General features: G+C 45.3%; 1 protein-coding gene across 1 annotated transcript; it reads left to right on the top strand.

The window, feature by feature from the left end:
- The first annotated feature begins 1,929 nt into the window (after nucleotides 1-1,929).
- Nucleotides 1,930-19,614, top strand: LOC308138409 (atlastin-2-like). The gene is made up of 14 exons (XM_080507508.1): nucleotides 1,930-2,028; nucleotides 7,170-7,333; nucleotides 9,282-9,497; nucleotides 11,726-11,860; nucleotides 11,947-12,051; nucleotides 12,156-12,206; nucleotides 12,294-12,350; nucleotides 13,094-13,186; nucleotides 13,352-13,490; nucleotides 13,584-13,711; nucleotides 13,991-14,047; nucleotides 14,891-14,962; nucleotides 15,065-15,496; nucleotides 17,832-19,614. Exons 1-14 carry the CDS (start codon nucleotides 1,956-1,958, stop codon nucleotides 17,952-17,954), a joined length of 1,845 nt encoding a protein of 614 aa, XP_080363634.1. The 5' UTR covers nucleotides 1,930-1,955; the 3' UTR covers nucleotides 17,955-19,614.
- The last annotated feature ends 358 nt before the right edge of the window (nucleotides 19,615-19,972 follow it).

Genomic DNA, 19,972 nt, shown 5'->3' with positions numbered 1-19,972 from the left:
CAGGGTAGATATTTTTTTTACTACTTCATCTCTTCCAAAGCCACATGCTGGATCAAAAAAGTGGTTGATCTGTGCCAGGAGCGATGTTTGTAAGTCAAAATGGGGTTTCTGTTATTCAGTTTCTTTTTTGACTGACTTTTTTTTAACTGAATTAACAACACAAGTTGATTTTAGAAAAAAAAAAAACAGATGGATCATCAGCAGAAACTACATGGAAAAATAAATATATACAAACATCACATCCACGGCCATCAGGCAGGTACTCTTGGATATAATAAATCTTCATACAAGTACAATAAAAGTGCTGTAATAAGGTCAATCAATCACTATTGACCCAGATGAAGCTGTGTGGAGGAGAACAGCTGGACAAACACACCAAGATACTCATTCCTGAGTATCTGCTCAGGATAAGAGCTTTTTTTTTTTTTTTTACCACGTTCTGTTTGGCCCCTCATCATCAGCGAGGGCAATTAAAACACCATAACATGAGTGAGCAGAGGAGAGGGGCATTTGTCTGGTCAAACACCAGAGATAGGCCTTATATTCAGCGACGTTCACCCTGGTCGAGGCCATCGAGGGGAACGTTGTGTGCTTTGACGTCCATGGATGAATTGGGGCTTAAAAAAAAAAAAGGTAGATTGTGTTGAGAGGGAGTGGAAGATAAACGACAGTCGCAGCAGATTTGAGAAAGTTAAAAAGTTTACTTGGTTCCTGGAGCAAATCCAAGGGGGGGGGGCTTTTCTGATTTCACAGTCTCATTTGCATTGTTCAGGTCGTGTCACTCCAATTTTAACTCCGCGTTCAGCTTGCCTCTCTGTCTGTATCCATCGAGCGCGTTGTTGTTTTGATGCCACTTTGATTGCTCATTTAACATCTGCTCAAGAAACGCAGCCATTTGGCGAACGCCGGCACATTTTGAAGCTGATAAATAGAAAATAAATCTGAAGTATAAAGCATAATTCAGTACAAACACAATTTGGCTTTGTGAATGGTGATGGCCTGATGAGACATTTGGAAGAAGATCATTATTGATTGGACGACTTTGTCCTCTAAACACGATAAGCATCTGCGAAAGCCTGTTGTTTTGAATTTGGACGACCCTTAATCTATATTTAAAAGAAAAATGAAATACGCACCTGTTTGAATAATATGAGGCTCAGAGCTGTTGTGGTTTACAACATATCTGTGCAAAACTTTTCCACCGCTCATTAGACAAAAACAGTGTTCATTCATGTCGACACAATATTTAACCTGTTCTGAGGTGTTTTATTGTTTCACTGAGCGCAACAAACAAAACAGAGAAAGAGTAGCCAAACAAAAGGAACCAGTTTGTGCAGACAGGACAAGACAGGATTCTCTAATCCACACTTGTACTTTATTAAAGAAAGTCACACTCTTTCTATAAGACCTTGATTCTCTGAAGCATTCCTGAGCGTTAAAATCATCATACTCTCATCAAATACACCTGTATTCTTTGAAATAAGTTGCATTGACCTCATCAACACACAATTTGTTCTGTCAGGTGAGTAATATTTAATATAACATTATATATATTTAATATCTGTTTATTTCTGCCGAAGCTTAAATTTTTAATCACATTTATTTTCATGACTTTGATAAGGTCCGTTAGAGTTATTCACCGTGAGGACGGATGGAGGGTTCAATAAACCCCGCCCCCCTCACTTGTCAACTCATCCTTAAAGGTGTTCATAATTCCTCGTTAAGCCACGCCCCTACTTTCACCTACGACTGGTAAACACAAAAGACAAAACATGTGCAGATGGGATGTTCTCTAATTGTGCTTTTAACTGAGAAAATAAACCGCCGGAGGATTAGGAGACGTTTGTGCCCGCACAGCCAGCCGCCGCAAGCAGCGGGATGAACCCCGGCACTCGGCCACGAGGGGAAAAAAACGCTCCTTTGACGTCAGCCACGTCAGATTTCAGTAGTCCAAGATGGCGGAGGTGAGCGGGCTGAGGAGCAGAAATCACTTCGAGCCGAACTGCAAAAGCCGAGCCGGAGACGAAGGTAAACTTGTTTTTTTAGTGGGTTTTATGAGCCGTGTGATGGTAAACGGGTGAGGACGGGTTTTATTCTTTTTTCTCGTGGCGGTTTGCAAGCTCGGAGCGTTTTGTCTGTGTTTGGTCTTTTGTGTGCCGCTGGTCCGTTAGCCTGTGTTGTCAGTCGAAGTGGTGTTCTGCCAAATGTGGTGTCCCAGCTAGGCTGTGTCTCCCGTTGGCTGATAAACACAGTTCAAAAAAAAAGAAGCTGTGAGGCGACGCACTGCGATAGATATCCATCCACCCGTGTGTCCCCCACCTCCCAGCTCGGTCACTTGGCCACAACAACAAGGGGCTGCTATTGTATCGATCCGCGACACCTGTCGGCTCCTGTTTGTCCCCGGCGGCCGTCACTTTCACCTGGTCGCGCGGAGCGGCGAACCGAACCGAGCCGAACCGAGCCGAGCCGAGCCGAGCCGAGCCGGCTGCTCTCCGCTCCCCTCCTCCACCTCCACCTGTCCCGGGGTCCAACATACACCTCCGACTCCAACCGTCTCACGAACTTTGAAACCGCTTTATTATGGCGACGATAAACACGCTAATCTCTGCGCACTAATGAATCGGGTATTTTTAAAACGGGCTATAATTAGTCGCTCCGGTTCGCCTGCAGGTTTGAACGCTAATCGCAACATCTCGTCAGTTAACGCGAGTTAAACACAGTTAACTCTGAATTAATATGCATCTACACTGGGTTGTTCTTCCATCTCACTCAGCTGGATGCTGGACAATATTGTTTTTTTGTTTGTTTTTTTAAATCTCAGCATCATTTACTTTTCAGTTTGTTATTTTTTAAACCGCATTTGGTCAATTCGCTTCATTGAACAGTATGTAAACGCAGCATTTAGATTTAGTGGATCTGCTCTGTGAAAGTGACCCTACAGTTACAGCGAGCTAATCATTTAACCACCCACGTTTGTTTTCCAGACCAGAGGCCTCCTTTAATCGATTGACGTTGTGGTTGGCTAAAACACAACTTGTTTACAACATGTTATAAAACTGTGAATAAATTATTATTATTATTTTAAATTCACTCATTCTTTATTTTGCAGCTTTCCTTCAAAGCTCACGTAAAAGTCATTGAATCACATTTGGAGAATGCTGTGTTGACCCTATTGAGACAAAGCAATTTTTTTTGTTAATAATTTACTCATTCGAAAGGAGGAATTTGACCGAAATGCCGCAGGTCAGGTTTAATTTTTCTCCAGTATGATTGTTTTTAAATGCACACAAACAGAAATGTGTTCGTGTTTGCAAATAAGTCCAGGTTTAATGTTTAGAAATGTTAAGACGTGCTCATATTTATTAATGACTGAAAATCTAGGAGCTTAAAAAAAAAAAAAAAGCACACCGCATTCTAAAATGCTTGGAAAGATAGGTTGATGTGTTGTTTGAAATTATACCTGGTGTACCTTTTTTTGTTTTTTCTAAACCCAGATGGTCATTTCAAGTAAATCAGCCCCAAAAGTCATTCATTTTCTAAAAGGGACTAATGAAGCATCTGCTTGTATTTGTTTACACGTATGTTAATAAAAAAAAGTCTCTCTATTCACTAGCTGTTTAAAGGTACAATAATTTGAATCACTGGTGGCCTCGCTCAATTTAAAAAGGCAATAGTGTAATGTGTTTTCTTTTAAATTTTTAACATGTTTATTTAAATGGCTTTTAAAATAAATCATAATAACCAAAGGTCCTCAGCAAAAAGACGTTCAGTTTTATATCAAGCACAAGAGTAAACTCATTCACACATAACAATGTTTATATTCTTAAAAAATATTGGAGCTTTACATTCAACAGCCACTCCATTATTTATTTTTAATCAAATATAACCAAAGTCAAGTTTATGCAACTGTATGAATGTTTATATACCTTTTTGCAAAGTAACCACATGTCGTTTTGACGCCTATGGAACAGAAAATACATTTTTCGTCTGTTTGTCGCATGTTGATGGGTACAGATCTGGTTATATTTAGTTTTTCTTGGAAAATAAGACCTTGATGAGTCGATATCTTGACACGCAAGAGGAGGGCAGATTATTACAAACACTCGATTTAACACCACCACAAGCTGCTATCCATAGAAAGAAGGTGCATTAATCTGTACGTTGGATTGTATCTAATAAAGTTTTTCTTTAGTGTGTAAAAATAGAATATTATAGCAGAAAAAACACAAAATGGATGATTGCTTTTGAGTGTTCTTTTTTTATTTACACAAAACTGAGACGTTTGTCTGTTGAAAACACAAACGAGCTTTAGTGTGACTCAGTTGCACTTTGTTGAAAAGCTAATCATGCCCTGGTCTCCTGGTTTGGGCTGAGTGCTCCATGTCACTCCTCGTTTCTCAGGCTGGTAAACGAGCCCGAGACTCTCGCCTGTTGGCGTCTGTTACCTTGTCATAATCACCCTTTTGCGTCTACTTTCCTCGCCTATCAGCTGATTTTCTGGCGGCGACCGAGTCTGCTGTTAATCTGCACTTTGTCCCCGTGGCCTCCCCCGTCGGTCGGCCCGCTGGCGGCTGAACGCTTGTCCTTCTTGACTCGAGTCCAGGGAGGCCGAGTCGGGACGCCTTTGGTTGCTGCCGCGCCGCGCGGGGAAGTCAGTGTACCTGCATCTCAATGGGCTACAGTGGCCTGGGAGAGTGGCGTCTCTCTCTCTCTCTCTCCCCCTCTCTCCCTCAGCCTCTGCAGACTTGTGTTCTCTACACATACAGAACAAATATTGCTCTTCCTAAAGTAAAGCCTGGGTAGTACAGGGGCCTACAGCAGGGAGGATGCAGACTCGCTTGACATCTTCGCCCGCTTCCTCAAACACTGTGTCGCCAGCGGCTAATTCAGATGAACCCCCCAAACCCATCGGCTCGGTGTCCTCCTTCGCCGGGACGTGTCGGTGAGATTGAACGTAAGAGAAAATTGCCATATTTAGCCAGCCGCTGAAGCGTGACCGCGGCGCCGTCAAAGTCGGGCCTCGGATATAGCGCAGGAGTCGAGGGAAAGGGGGAGGAGCCGAGGCGAGATCTAGGCTGGCTTTCGTCAGACGTGCTATTCTCGCGACGCGCAGTTTAAAGATAGTGCCCCCGTCGGAACCGGAGAGGATGCGAGACACTTGTGTGTTCATCCGCGATGCTCGTGATGCAGCAATCCCACCTCATCCCTTATTAAACGCCGTGTCGGCCGGTAAACATCCGCTCAATGCCACCTTGATGAGGAAAGGGGTGGCTAATTTTAGGTCTGCGAGCCGAGGAGCGGCGGCGGCGGCGGTGGGGAGGGGGGTGGGGGGGGGTGTTTCTCACTTTATCAGAACCTGTGAAGGGCACATATCATTTTCGTTTTCCACGCTCACAACCTGCTGAAATACAGTCTCCTCCTCACAGCCCCCGACTCGCAGCAGAGTGCCGTCTTTGTGTGGGTCCCGTCTGGGCCTCAGCGCTGTGCCACTTCATCCTGCTGAGTGCTGCTTTGGACCGGATGGGAAGCAGCAAAGGCCGCAGGCTGGGGGGGGGGGGGGAGAAACAGCCCTGGCCTAATTTGTGTGCGGAGCAGATTACTGTAACTGCCTCCTTCTGCAGCAACTCCACATCACTTTCTTTCAAGGACCCAGATAGCTCCGCTTCCCCCTTGGAAAACGGGACATTCGTTTTTTAATGCTCGTAACGAGGCAAGTCATTCCAGAGCAGGGAAAGTATCGTCAGTGTCTGTGGCTGACATTTGGGCCACCTTGCTGCCAACAGTGCAGATGAAGAGAGTCAATATATGCACAGGGGATGGAGGATTAGTGCGTCTGAAGCCTCGATGAGACATGTGGGTCTAATTTTACTGCCTGAAACCACTAACTTGTGTGCGCCAATGCAATTTTTTAAAATGTAAAATCAACAAATTAGTGGTAAAAATGACCAATTCCAGTTTTTCAAATTGAATATATATATATATACATATTTGTATTTTTTAATCTTCCAAAGCTGCAGTTTATAACCTGCACCTGTTATGACTAAAAGTGAACCATAGCTGTTTCTCCCTTCTTCTTTTTCTTTTCTTCCAACAATCCTTTTTGACATTTGAGGTTTTTAACCTTGAACTGGTTGTTGCATAACATAAACAAAAGGCAAGTCTGTGTCAAACTATAGCTGAAAAATAAATTGGTTTTGTGACGTTCCAGTTGAGGATTTGAGCATTTTGCCCTTTTTGTTTTTTTCTTGTGACCTTGAAGTTTTAATTTCTTAATGTTGAACTGGCTACTTGTGTTTAAATTAAAAAGAGGAGATTGTAAAAGTTTTTTTCTCTCTCTGTGTGTGTTTTGTTGTTGTTTTTTTAGACGTCAGAAACGCAGTTGCAGGTGAAGTGTCTTGTCAGGACCAGTAACCAACGTCTCATTTGAACGGCGTCAGATTCTAACGCTGGGAAAATTCCGTCCAGCCCGGCTGTGAATCATTCAAATATTTGTATGAGTAAGGTTTGATGCTTGTAGCCCAACCTGTTGAATCAACTGTGTGCAAATCATTTGACCAAGCAATTGTCCCCATCATGCAGGGAGTGTCTTGTAAAGCTGAGTAAGAAGATATTGGTCAGTGACATAGCTTATAAACAAAGATTAAAATGTTAATCCGTGAAGGAACTCAAATCTCCAGGTTTGTGTTGTTGAAGGATAATTTTTTTTTGTGTAATTCCACATTTCCCCCCGGCGTGCATATTTTGTGGTTTCTTTCTCGTCTGCATCATGTTGTCGTGAGAAAGAGCCGCCAGTCCTGCTGTTTGAGGACGACATGTGGTTTTAGATTTGAAGAGTCTCGCTGAAACGTGTAGAAGCGCCGTCCTGCTAACTTACTTTTACTCGTGTCCTTTCTCCTGTCCCTTTGTGATTTTCACTGCAAAGCTATTTTCGAGTTTGACCTAGATGGAGGGAATGGATAGCAGCCCGGCAAGAGAAGGGTTCTGTTTGATCCATGTAGGCCAATTTCACTTTTTCAGTCTTTGGATTCACAGAGCAACAGTAACACTCAGTTTTCAGAAAGTTTCCGCGGGTTCTGGTCTTATTACAGGAGAAACTGCTTCCACATGCTGCATCGAGATGTATAACCAGTGTGAATGACTCTTTCCCTACTTTGTCTCGCCATCTAAAGGCTTGAGGGGAGTCCAGGATGTCCCCATTGTTCGGCGCAAGAAAAGACCCCCAGTAGACGAGCCTGAAGAGCCGGAGGATGTGTTTCTTCCCGCCGCCGCCATGGCCTCAAGCTCAGGCAAAGAGCCCAACGTCGGGTCAGACGAAGAGTTTCTGGAAGGAGAGGTGCAGTATAAACCTGTGGCGTGCGGGCGATCATATTTAGTGACGTTTACTCCTTTGGTGTGAAACTAACAGTGACGACTGGAGTTAAAGTGAAGATGGACAATTAAAATATTGCTCAGGTTTTCTGAGAATTCTGAAAATGGATGTCGCTTCTTCACATTAACACACATTGTTAGGTACCTTCCACATTTGAACCAATACTTGGAGTCGATACGGTACTAATGTTTTGTAGTTTTGTGGGTTTTTTGTGCTGTAAAAATTGTGAAAATCTTAATTATTTTTGTAACTTGACATTTATTTCTTAAAATGTAAACTTTAACTACGTCAAACTGCTTGTATGGTGACGTCACAGTTCACGAATGTCATCAGCGTGAAAACCCTTAACTCCAACTACGCAGTGTTTTTTTTCTCAAAATAAATCCCAGGTCTACGTCCTCGTTTTCCTCTGGAAACATTCTGATGGTAGATTTGTAGATCTGTGACGGTAGATCTGTCAACTTTGACGGGAGTTACGAGGCTACCTACAACCTTCAAGTCAAGCCCGTTATTTGACCACACACACAATAATTATACATAGTATTCCTCAGATTAGAGGTATTTTTATTGCAGCGGGTGTAATCTGCATCGTATTTTGAAAAGTGGAGCCGCGCTTTTGAGCGCTTTGCCGCCCGAGGCGAACCGACGTCGTTACGCTCGTGTTCCAATCCGGCCCGCAAAGTCGCCTCCTCCTACGGAAAGATGGCAACGTTTGATTTTGATATTGTGAATTGGTACTCGGTAGTACCGACGGAATTCGGTCGCCACCTATAAAAGTAGTGAATTTGTTACCCATCGCTATTGTTTGGTCCCAAAAAAAACGTATTATGTTTGCCGTGCAGTGTGCATATAGAACAGGGGTCGGCAACCTTTAATGCTCAAAGAGCCAGTTGGTCCCGTTTCCCACTGAACACAACACCCAAAGAGCCGGACACATTTTATTTTGACAGTCCCACAGGAAGACCATGCCAGGAGGACACGACACACAAAACCTTCTTCACTGCTGGTTGACAACTTACAACTAATAAACTCAACTACATGAACTAAGCAACAAAAACACAATTATTAGCAACACTACAAACCTAATATAACCCCCAGTAATTACATTTAAAACACGACAAATATAAACTCCCATAATGCATTGCAGCTCTCAGCTCCTTTATTGCTACACATTATTAAAATGGAAGATAAATGTGGGAGATCTGGGATTGTTAGAACCATGAGTGTGAGCGGTGAGGCTTTTATGCCCTGTAGTTGTTGTGTAATTCACTAGAATGTTCCGTCACTCTCAACAAGTCTGCAATAAACCCTCCCGGAATTGTCGGCGCTCCGCAGCTCAGCAGTTTTACTGTGAAAGGTACAGGAAGCTCCCAGCTTCAGGTACCCGTTGAGCCGCTGTCATGACCTGCAGCCGCAATTCTACGTTATTCGTGCCATTATTGTTGCGTAATGATGTCACATCGCTGCGTCGTTCACGACCCTACATTTCACTCCACTCTTTGTAGCGGGACTGCGCTCTGGGTGGCTTTGCCTCCTTACGTCCCTCCGGGATGAACTGCAGTGGGACGGAGGCTCAAGGAGCCGCAGTGGAGGGACCAAAGAGCCGCGGGTCGCCGACCCCTGCTATAGAACTACTTGGATTACGTCTTATTTTGAATATACGCCCAATGCATTTAATGCACCTCGCTTGGCTGTCTTTGCTAATTATATATTATGTTGTAGCTGGAATTTAAAATTTTACAAAGTAGGTTAAACACATTTTAGCCATTACTCATTTCTTGTGTATTTTGCAAAGTGCTGACATTGTCATGGTTAATAACTGCACGTGCTCTTGTCATCATGTCTAATATGAAAGCCAAAGCCTAAGATCCTCAAAGCCAAGGAAAGACTGATTGTAACCCCGTGTCCTCAGGCCGCAGCAGCAGAAGACGAGGCGGCCCGGCCCGTCCAGATCGTCCTGGCCAACGAGGACGAGCACAGCTTCGAGCTGGACGCCGCGGCGCTGGAGAGGATCCTGCTGCAGGACCACGTGAAGGACCTGGACGTGGTGGTGGTGTCGGTGGCCGGAGCCTTTCGCAAGGGCAAGTCCTTCCTGCTGGACTTCATGCTGCGCTACATGCACAATCAGGTGAGACGAGCGGTGGTGGCGATTGTTTACGTTTCTCGCCAGATCCTGCAGGAGCACATTTTTTTTGAATGTGCAACGTTCGCTGCGGCACTTTTTATTGCAGCAGCTGCTCCCTTTCGCACCCGAGTCATTTAGGTGCACATTAAAGTGTCAGTCACTGGAACTCACAATACACACAATGAGGCAGCGCTGCAGGAAGGACGATCAGTGACGTGTGTAAAAGAAACGTCTGGAATTATTAGTTCATTTGAGAGCATCCAGGTGACAAACGTGACCTTGAGGAAAAAGTCTACTGAAAGCTTGATTGTTAAATTTCTAATATTCATTCATTGTCTTTAAAAAAAGAAAAGAAAAGTGGCTTCAACCACATGATCTGATTGCTTTCTGAAGGAAATGCAGTCTTTTAACTTGAAAGAGCTCCTCCATCCGCCAATATTGTGTAATGGCTGCAGTCAGAGTGTAAAAATAAGGTGGTCTTATTGGACAAAGCGTCTCCAGCTTGTACTCGACGTGTGTCGGAGACAAACAAAAGCAAAACCCGGTTGAACTCGTCTCCCAGTGTGAGAAACTTAAATAACAAGCAGGGCAGAGTGGATCAGCTGGCCTCGTCACCTCAACCACCCCCGTTGTTTTTTTTTTTCTTCGTCTTCCACGTGTCATTATGACTTTCCCACAATTTGACGCACAACTTACACACCCTGGTCGAGCTCCCATCTAGTAACTGTGTGTGACGCAAGTGTCAACAGGTCCTTCAGACCCTCCCGGCAGCAGCTGGACACGCAGACGGCCTCGGATCACCTTACATCCACTTGCAAATACGTTTAGTTTTTTTTGCAACACAAACGTGCGTGCAGACAAGAACCTCACTGGTGTGAACAAGTGCATGCAAGTTTCTACATGTGTTCATACGCGTGTGTCAGTGATTCATGCATACAGTTAATGCATGTGCACCTTTCTTTCTGCTGTTTTTTCACAATATCAAAATCCTCATTACCCTTTTTTTTTTTTTTTTATTCCATCGTCCCTGTATTGGAGAGACACAAAGCAGACCCTCGCTGGCTTGTTGTTGTTGTTGACCTGTAATCAGTGCTCCTTCCTTTTCCGACTCGCAAATCAGGCATTTGTTTTTTTGAGGTCACATTTCCTGCCTGTGCGCCGCAGCGGTCACCGGGGTTACCCGAGGGTGACTGACCCGCTTCTGAAAGCCCGTCTGATCGACGTCCTCCTGACAAGTCGCTGTGTTTCCTCTGAAACTGTAAACTGTAAATAGCCCCTCCAAAGAGTCCAGGCTGTGGGATCACTGATTTCAGCACTTGTATTTTAAATAGTAGAGTCACTGCAGCCTGGACAGGAACACCAAGTATAGACATGCAAGTCTAGATCATGTGTTCACAGCAGGGGAGTTCAATGAAATACTGCAACGCATTACGTTATTGACCACAAAGGTATAATAAAGGTTTTTGGAAATGAAAGCCTGTTCACAGCTTTGTTGTTTTTTTTTTTTTTGTTGTGGAGAAGAAGCATCGCTAAGCTAATTGCAGAATCGGTAAAAATCCTCTGGTTTTTCGACTTTTGACACGAAGGGACATGTGTGAAAACAACATAATGGTATCAGATTAAAAAGTAGGGCTGGGCGTTTTGGCCTAAAAAAACAAAACAAAACACATCTGTTTTTTTTTTAAACAAAAATTTTTTGTTTCAATTTGATTATTTTCAAAAGAAATTTCTCAATGCACTTAAAAATGACTGCAGATATAGTGTTTAAAGTTCTTACTGTGATTGTCCTCAGAGTTAAAATGCATATAAACTGTCCCAAAATAAAATGAGGCTCCGTTATTCAACCAATTCAAACTTTAACCCAGGTTGAAGCAAAAGTGCAACACGGAAACACACAAGGATACAAGGAATAGTAGAAGAGAACGCAAAAAATGCGGAAAAACTGTGGGGAGAATTTTTTTTTTTTTATTTGCTAAATAAAAATCAACTTTGCTAGAAATTCGATAATTGTTTTTTTTTTTTTTGTGCCCAGCCTTGGATTAAAGTAACAAATTAATCATTAACCTGTATTGAATGTTTTAAAGTGTTTCTCCCTCAAGGCTGAGGAATCACTGCTCTCCCTCTACATTAATGTCGATAGTTGTCAAATGCTGGTCAACTTTTATTTCCAGAACAATCGCCCGCCTATTTTTGAATTCTCTCTGCACGTCTCCTTCATTTCCCGTTTTCAGAAAGGCAAGTCGTGGATCGGCGGCGACGACGAGCCCCTGACGGGCTTCGCCTGGCGGGGGGGCTGCGAGAGGGAGACCACGGGGATCCAGATCTGGAGCGAAGTGTTCGTGGTGGACAAACCCGACGGCAGCAAGGTTAGACGACCCACCCCCACCCCCCCTCATGAGAATCGTCATGTTGAGACGTCTGAAGCGAGAACCTGCCGTGTGGCTGTCCCCAGGTGGCGGTGCTCCTCGTCGACACCCAGGGGGCGTTCGACAGCCAGTCCACCATCAAGGACTGCGCCACCGTGTTCGCCCTCAGCACCATGACCAGCTCTGTGCAGGTGACGGCTTCCGGCGCGTCTTCCGGTTTGTCCACGCCGAGTTCGCGTTTGCTGGAAAAAAAACAAAACACCTTCAACCTTGCTCTTTTGTTTTTGTTCTTCAGGTGTACAATCTGTCTCAGAACATACAAGAGGACGACCTGCAGCATCTGCAGGTCAATCTTACTTTTGCTCGGGGATTTCTGTGGGTATTTCAATTTTTTTTACGATTATAAACAGATTTTTTTCTCTCATATGTACAGCTTTTCACGGAATACGGTCGTCTGGCGATGGAAGAAATCTACCAGAAGCCTTTCCAGGTACTGGATGAGTCTTAATTTATTGTAAATGTTTGTGGCGAGTCGTTCATTTTAAGATGGAAAAGCTAGAACTTTGTTCCTTAAAATACCAATCTTTCCGACTTGTTCCCTTAAACCAGAGGTGTCAAACACGCGGCCCCCGGGGACCAGAACCGGCCCGCCAGAGGATCTTTTTAAAGTATAAATATGAAAACTGACAGAGGCTGATCTAAAAACACGAGATCGGCAAAAAAGCCCTTGGTCAGAATTTGACCCCCGACATTAATGCATCTGTGGAGGTCACATAACGCAACACCTTTCACAATAAAACAATGAGTCTAACTTGTGAAGTGATACTTTAGACACGTAAACTCAAAAAACATTTCCAGATCATGACAAATTGTTTTAATCCTGAATAAAAGTACGATATCCAGATACAGGTGACTTGGTTGTTTTTTTTTGCAAATATAATAATATCTGATTTCCTTTAATATGTATATTTCAGAATAGACTGGCAAATCCTTGCAGTTACAAAAGGATCAAAAGAAGGAAAGACTTTTGCATTTGTCCATATCTGCAGTTTAATGTGTTCTGTTTGACTTGTTGGGCCTCCAGAGGTCAGGTTAGGTTGGATGTGGCCCCTCAACTGGAAAGAGTTTGACACCCCTGCCTTAAACCATGAAATCATTTACACAGATGATCGGTCTGTCGCCTCACGTCGACTCAGGTTGTGTTTCTGAGCTGCTTGTTTTTTCCCATTTCAGTCGCTGATGTTCCTCATTCGAGACTGGAGTTACCCGTACGAACATTACTACGGCCTGGAGGGAGGAAACGGCTTCCTGGAGAGGAGACTGCAGGTGACTTTTCAAATTAGAAATGTCAATTAAAAAAAGAAAAAAAAAAAAAAGAAACGTGGGACCTTTCTGCCTCCGACGTTTACCTGCATTAAGAATAATCTGTGCCTCAGCCGGGCAGATTCACCGCGACCCTCCCAAACGCCTTGTCGCCGCTTTGTGACGCAGGTCAAACAGAACCAGCACGAGGAGCTGCAGAACGTGAGGAAGCACATCCACTCCTGCTTCTCCAACATCGGCTGCTTCCTGCTGCCGCATCCCGGCCTCAAGGTGGCCACCAACCCGTACTTTGACGGCCAGCTGAAAGGTGGGATTCGAAAAACCACACGACGTGGAACGATCGGCTGAAAAAAACCAAAACAAACCGAAGTGACGAATCGGTGTGTGTGTTTGGTTTCAGACATTGACGGTGATTTTAAAAAAGAGCTTGCCGCGCTGGTGCCGCTCCTCCTGGCTCCAGAGAGACTGGTGGTGAAGGAGATTGGGGGCAGCAAAGTCACCTGCAGAGACCTCCTGGAGTACTTCAAGGTGACTACAGTCCGCTAGTTTTAACATCGGCTACAAACCGATAAAGATCGACTTGAATCCTTCAGTGTCCCGTCGATTCCGGTAAAAGCAAATGTGCCGAATTAAACACGACGTGAACTTTTCCAACTAAATCTGCTTAATATTCACCGTCAAAAAAACGACACGCGTGCCCTGTTGTTTCCACTGCTCGGCGTGTTGGTAATTCCCAGTTTTAGAGCGCATTACCGGTTATGAGGGTCACACTTGTGTTGTAATCTCCTTTAATTTTCATCCCCGCAGGCTTACATCAAGATCTACCAAGGCGAGGAACTGCCTCACCCAAAGTCCATGCTGCAGGTTAGTGGCGGGTCTTTTCAAAGTCTCACTTCGGTTTAGGCCCAGTCCCAATTCTCTTTTGTACCCCTCCGCCTACCCCTTAACCCTTCCCCTCCAAAACGAGAGCAAAGGGATAAAAGTTTCAGCCCTTAGAATTGGGACCCCCCTCTCGCTCCGTCTCACAGTTTTGACGTCATAATACGTCGCCGTTCTATCAGCAGAGCTGAACCACGGATGTTTGTTGATTTTCCAGCAGGAGCGTCGTCACGCCGTCCCAAAATCATCGTGTTGCAGTCGCTTGGCTGCTTTGTTTCGTTTTCCACCTTTCCCCCATCAAGGCGAAGAAATAGACGGAGACATGGATAACTTCAGTTTTTGCGCTGTATTTAAACTTCAGAAATATTTCCTCATTCACCATGTGAAAGCGGAGGAGCTTCCTTGTTTGCTCGGAGGTCCCTGTTTTCAAAACACCCATATTAGAAGACTTTGGAACTATACAGTGTAATGATAACATGTTATAAACACGGCCTCTACCAAACAAATACACACCAAGCACTACTGCCGTTCTTACTCATATAAAACACAACAGGTTTATACAACTTTAGAAGCGTATATATGTGAAATGCGAGTCCTTCGGCGCCATGACCTCCTACCCCTCTGTTTAAAGTGTGCATCTGTAGACGCTCCGTTTAGAGGGGTGAATAGCCCTCCGCCTCTGCACAGTAGTGAAAGGGGACACCCCTCAGACCCTCGCGAATGCACATTTCAAAGGGGTAGGGGTAAGATGAAGGGCTGAGGGGGAGAAATGAGACGCAGCCTTATTTTCACTACTTCGATCGTCAAGTTGTTTTACTTTCCCGCCAGGCAACGGCGGAAGCCAACAACCTGACGGCCGTAGCAGGAGCCAAAGACTTGTACAGCAAGAACATGGAGCAGGTGAGATTAAAATTTTTTATTTTTTTTTAAATTCAGTCTGCATGTATCACAGATACAAGTGAGTTCCTAATAAATCGCCGCGTCACGACCTTCTCCCGCAAGGTCTGCGGCGGAGACAAGCCGTACATTGCCCCCGGCGACCTGGAGCGCTGCCACGAGGAGTTCCGCCAGCACTCTGTGCGCCTCTTCCGCTCGGTGAAGAAGATGGGCGGCGAGGAGTTCTGCCAGCGGTACCAGAGCCAGCTGGAGGCGGAGCTGGACGAGTCCTTCGCCAGCTTCTCCAAGCACAACGACGGCAAGAACATCTTCTACGCCGCGCGCACGCCCGCCACGCTCTTCGCCGTCATGTTCGTCACCTACGTGGTCTCCGGCGTGACGGGCTTCGTGGGCCTGAGCACCCTGGCGGTCCTCGCCAACCTGGCGATGGGCGTGGCGCTGCTGTCGCTCTGCGCCTGGGCGTACGTGAAGTACTCTGGGGAGTTTCGGGAGGTGGGGACGCTGATAGACCTGGTGGCGGAAACACTGTGGGAACAGGTGGGTAACCAGTGTGTGTGTGTGTGTACAAGTGTGTGTGTTTACTGAGAGCAGATTGTCTCAGACACAAAAAAACAAAACAAACAACAAACGTTTTATTTGGCCTTGGTTCAACTTTTTTAAATTAGAAAGTTGTTGTTGTGGCAGGAATAAATGCCTATCAAAGCTTCCGACATGTACAAAAAACATCAGAAGTGTTTCAGACGAGGGATTGTTAGTTTTTCCCCGTCCAAAGTTCTTCATGCATTCAATCAGGCAAACTGTTCAAAGGTACAATAATGTGACGCCAAACTCCAGTGACAATATCAAACCGTACCAGCACTTCCCTTCTGGCACCACCAGATGGCACTGTAGCACTGCTACGCTGCAGGATTCTGACTAAAGAAAGAGTTCAGTGTTTGTAGAAGCTTATGAGGGACTGGAGAAAGACTAGAAGAGTGAAGAAAACAAAGTCTAATCCTGAGCTGAAACTACAGTCAACACTTATGTCTGGGTCTGTAAAAATCTAAGTAAAAGGACTCTTATCCACTGTGGCTTATGTTTTATCCCTTTTCATAATTCATCCCAGAATCAACTTGTACTCAGGTACAACTTCTAGTCCACAAACTCTTAAGAGGTAGAATAAATTCTATAAGAAGCTGTTGGGTAATACAAATGTTGAGCCATTTAAAACATTTGCTCTACTTTTGTGGTTGTTTGTCGTCTCTCCTCTTGCTGCTCATCATGTCTCTGCTCTCTTGATCATGTCGTGATTCGTTGAAAATTTTTTTTTTTTAACAAATTCTCTGATGCACAGGAAGGAAGTGAATCACATAAAGGCATAGAAGCACAATAAGACCAGAATGTTTAGAATAAATCCAGGTTCAGGGGAATCCATCTCCCTGCAGTACTTCAAACCACCACCGGGGGGCTTCAGCTCCCCGTTAAAACCAGAGTTTAAGTTTATGAGACTGGGAAAGTCGAACGAGTCCCACGTTTTATGATTCTTCCTGATTTTTAGATTTAAGTTTTGAAGAAAATCGTCGGGCGCATTTCTTCAGTCTGTGTTTTTTTTTTTCTGTCTTTAAAACCAACAAAGTAAATTTTTACAACCTGGATCCAAAGATTTGTGTTTCTGTTGATTGAGCTTTCATAAACACCCCTCTCTTTTTTTTTTTTTTGTTTTTCTTCCACAATGATTCTGTATGAAATGTGATATTTGCGATGATCATTATTATATTATACTGAGTGCAATTTGTTTCTCTGTTTCTGTTGTTCATGTTCACAAGTGTTTTTTGTTGTTTTAAAAAAAATACCTTTTGTTTTTTCCTTCCTTCTCCTGCAAAATGACAGATTATTACTTTTTCTTCCCTCACTCATTTTTCCCATCAGCCCCCCCGTCACTGCCTGAAACCCCCCCGACGGCCTCCCTTCGTTCCCTTTTCCTCCCTCGCTCATTTTTTGTAACGTTTTGGGTTTCCGTGACGACCGCAGGACTCACGTCTCCTGTGACTTGTCCCTCCCTCTCTTTCTCCCTCTCTCTCTCTCTCTCTCTCTCTCTCTCTCTCTCTCTCTCTCTCTCTGTCCTCCTGTCCTCACTGCTTCACAGAGGATGGTCAGAAAGGTGAGCGGCGCCGCTTCCTGTCCCCCCCCCAACCCTTTTTTCTTTAACCCTCCCCCCCCTCCACCACCATTTTGCATTGCTTCCTAATCTGCTTTCTTTTAATTTCTCCCGTCGATCATGACGTTCTCCGGCATCGGCCATCCAGCCGGACGGCGTCCCCCGTGTTTAACCTCCCCTGCTTGTCCTCTCAGGTGTTTTCCACCCTGCTGGAGCCCGTCAGGAGGCGCCTGGCGTGGCCCGCCTCGCTGCTGTCCTCCACCCCGGGACTGCGGGCGCTCTTTCCCCTCAACAACAACTACAAGAAGACTAACTAGCCGGCCCCCCCCCCCGGCGCCGTCACGCAACTTCTCGAAACGTTTCCTCCTCACGTCAAAAACCTCCCCCTTTGCAGCTCGCCGGCTCCTTTAAGTGTTTATCTTGCGCGCGACGGCGCCGGACTCCCGCGCTTTTTCGCCCCGTCGTGGGTTGCGGACGCCTGCCGGACAGGGCCGTCTCGGGGGACGCGGAGCCTCGCCACACGGTTTCCCCTCTTCCTCTTACTTCTCAGTGTGCAGCGCGACTGAACTGTGTTTTTCTGTTGGGTTGTGATTCCGTGTGAGAGCTTTTTTGGATTTCTGTTGGCCCGTCGTCCTTTTGGTTTAACTGGGAGAATCTCCCCCCGTCCTCCCCCCCCTCGCCTCGCTTTTCACTCGTTTAACTTCCCGCCTCTTCTCTCTCTCCTTGTCGCTGCAGGTTCTGAAGCCTCTAAGTGAACAGTATATGGAGGACAACGTCAGACAGACGGTGGTGAACTCCATCAGAGCCAGCTTGACGGAACAGGGCTCGTCATCGCACGCCAAGTTAAAGACTCACTGACCCCCATCCCCTCGTCACGTTCACCCCCCCCCCCCCCCCCCCCCCCACCGTCTGCTGTTTTCAGTCCTAGAACTGTGGAACTAGTTCAAACACCAAAGCTTGTGTAATGACACCACCACCACCATCCCGCTCAGTTGACCTGCCATCACTTCACTGCCCGGCGGAGGACGCGTCGGCTCCCCCCCCCCCCCCCCCCCCCCCCAGTGCCTCCTATCAGATACTGCACGAGAAGCCTGCGGCGGCGGCGGCATCGCCTCTCGCCAAAAACCTCGGAACCGCCCCGGAGGACCTCCCGCCGCGTGCCAAGAACGCAATCCCGGTGGACACGTCGCCGGCGGACGCAGGGACTCGAGTCCAAATTCAGGGAAAACTTTTCTTCTTTTTTTTTTTTTTTTTGGACACCGCTTTTTGGGGGCAGCTTTGCAAACGTTTTCGGATGCAATCGGGAAAACGCATCTCACCGACGTCTACTTTCTCTTCAGCATCGAAGTGTTTCTCACAAGTGAAAAAAAACAAACAAATCGCCTGCGGAAATGAGTGATTTACTCCGCTGGAGAGAAAGTAAACGGAAGAGAAAAGCTGTAACAGCAATAAAAAAAACAACAACAAAAAAAAAAAAACCGCTGGAAGTGTTTTGTTGTAGGGAAACTGAATCAAAGCGGTTCGTTCCGACGGTCCCGCCCTCTGACAAGTTGTTAACCAGGTAACATTTGTATAATCCAACTCTGGGCTCAGGTCGCTTTTTAGAGGAGAACTTTAGCTGTAACTCTGTCAGACGACGTAAGATCTGTAGGAAGGCTTGATAGTCACAGGTGATTGTTTTTGGCATTCTTTCACAATCCCCGTGTGTTTTTGTTGGTGTTTTTTTTTTTCGTGTGTGTGTCTGCATGGTGTTTGAAGAGCGACTGCGTCGTATCATGAAGCTCAGCCAGGAGCCTTTAGAGCCCAGTGACGGGTCAAGCTGTTAATTTTGAAGTATTGGAAGTACTGCACTCGCTCAGACTGTTTGTCCACGCTGCTTCAGGACCTGCAGGAGGAACTTTTCACTCTTTTTTTTTTTTTTTGTATTTTGGAAGCTCCAGCTCAGATGTGGTGAAAATCTTTCAGGTTTTCATCTTTTTTTTTCTCGATTTTTCATTTTAGTTTGAAGATAGTGACTCACCTTCCTGCCAAGAGGTCGATGACCCGACTCCTCATTGATGAGACGTTTTCAAACAGCAGGTGACACTAGATCTGATCTCAAATCCGCTGGATCTTCCTTGACACCTGTGTGTGTGTGTGTGTGTGTGTGTCTCTGTGTGTGTGTGTGTGTGTGTGTCTTGCTCCTTCTGCGTTCATATGACAAACCCGACATGTACATTGGATTAATTATTTCGATAAACTTTGTATACATTTTATAGCGACTCGGTCGATAACGGCAGTTTGTTTTCCTTCCTGATCGACTCACCAGTGTGTGGTTTGTTTAAAAACGACATTAAGTTGCTGCTGTAGGTTTACGTTAGTTTGTCCTTTTCACGAGAGAACGGATGTCGACAGAGTCACGCGGTGTGAATATTTGGATTGTGATAGGATTGTTGACGAGCGGGCCGCAGACCATGTTTGTCTGCCTTTTAAAGTTATCACTGGTAATTTATTTTTGAATAAAATGTTTACCTCTAAGAACAAACCACGTGCACATCTCGTCTTTATTTTATGTCACGTCTGTTGTCTTAAGCTTTAAATGGGATTCCTGATGCACTTGCAAAAATCCATTCATGTTTGATCGATGTTTTGTATAATTAACAGTTTCAGCCATTATTCCGTTATCCGGCACTCATTGATGACCTGCAAAATGAGATTTTTTCAAATTATTATTTTCAGTACTGAACTGTTTTGAGCCGTGTGGCTCTTTGTTTGCTTTTAAATTCTGATCGTTCAGACAGGAAAACGGAAGAGCGCGTCGCGCATGCGCAGTCGGCGCGCCCAGTCGCGTGCAGGACGGCGCGGACCACAGCCGCGGGGCCGGAGCGGACAGTGGC

This window comes from Blennius ocellaris (genome assembly GCF_963422515.1).
Source record: "Blennius ocellaris genome assembly, chromosome: 13".
NCBI classification, from domain to species: domain Eukaryota; kingdom Metazoa; phylum Chordata; class Actinopteri; order Blenniiformes; family Blenniidae; genus Blennius; species Blennius ocellaris.
The sequence above is the reverse complement of the archived record's forward strand: the minus strand, read 5'-3'. Positions and strand labels throughout refer to the sequence as shown.

Excerpts from the sequence above, each read along its gene's own strand:
- LOC308138409 (XM_080507508.1), top strand. The coding sequence starts at position 1,956 with ATGGCGGAGGTGAGCGGGCTGAGGAGCAGAAATCACTTCGAGCCGAAC. Across the intron at positions 11,861-11,946 it reads ACAAACCCGACGGCAGCAAG|GTGGCGGTGCTCCTCGTCGA; the intron begins GTTAGACGACCC and ends GGCTGTCCCCAG. Across the intron at positions 12,207-12,293 it reads ACGACCTGCAGCATCTGCAG|CTTTTCACGGAATACGGTCG; the intron begins GTCAATCTTACT and ends TCATATGTACAG.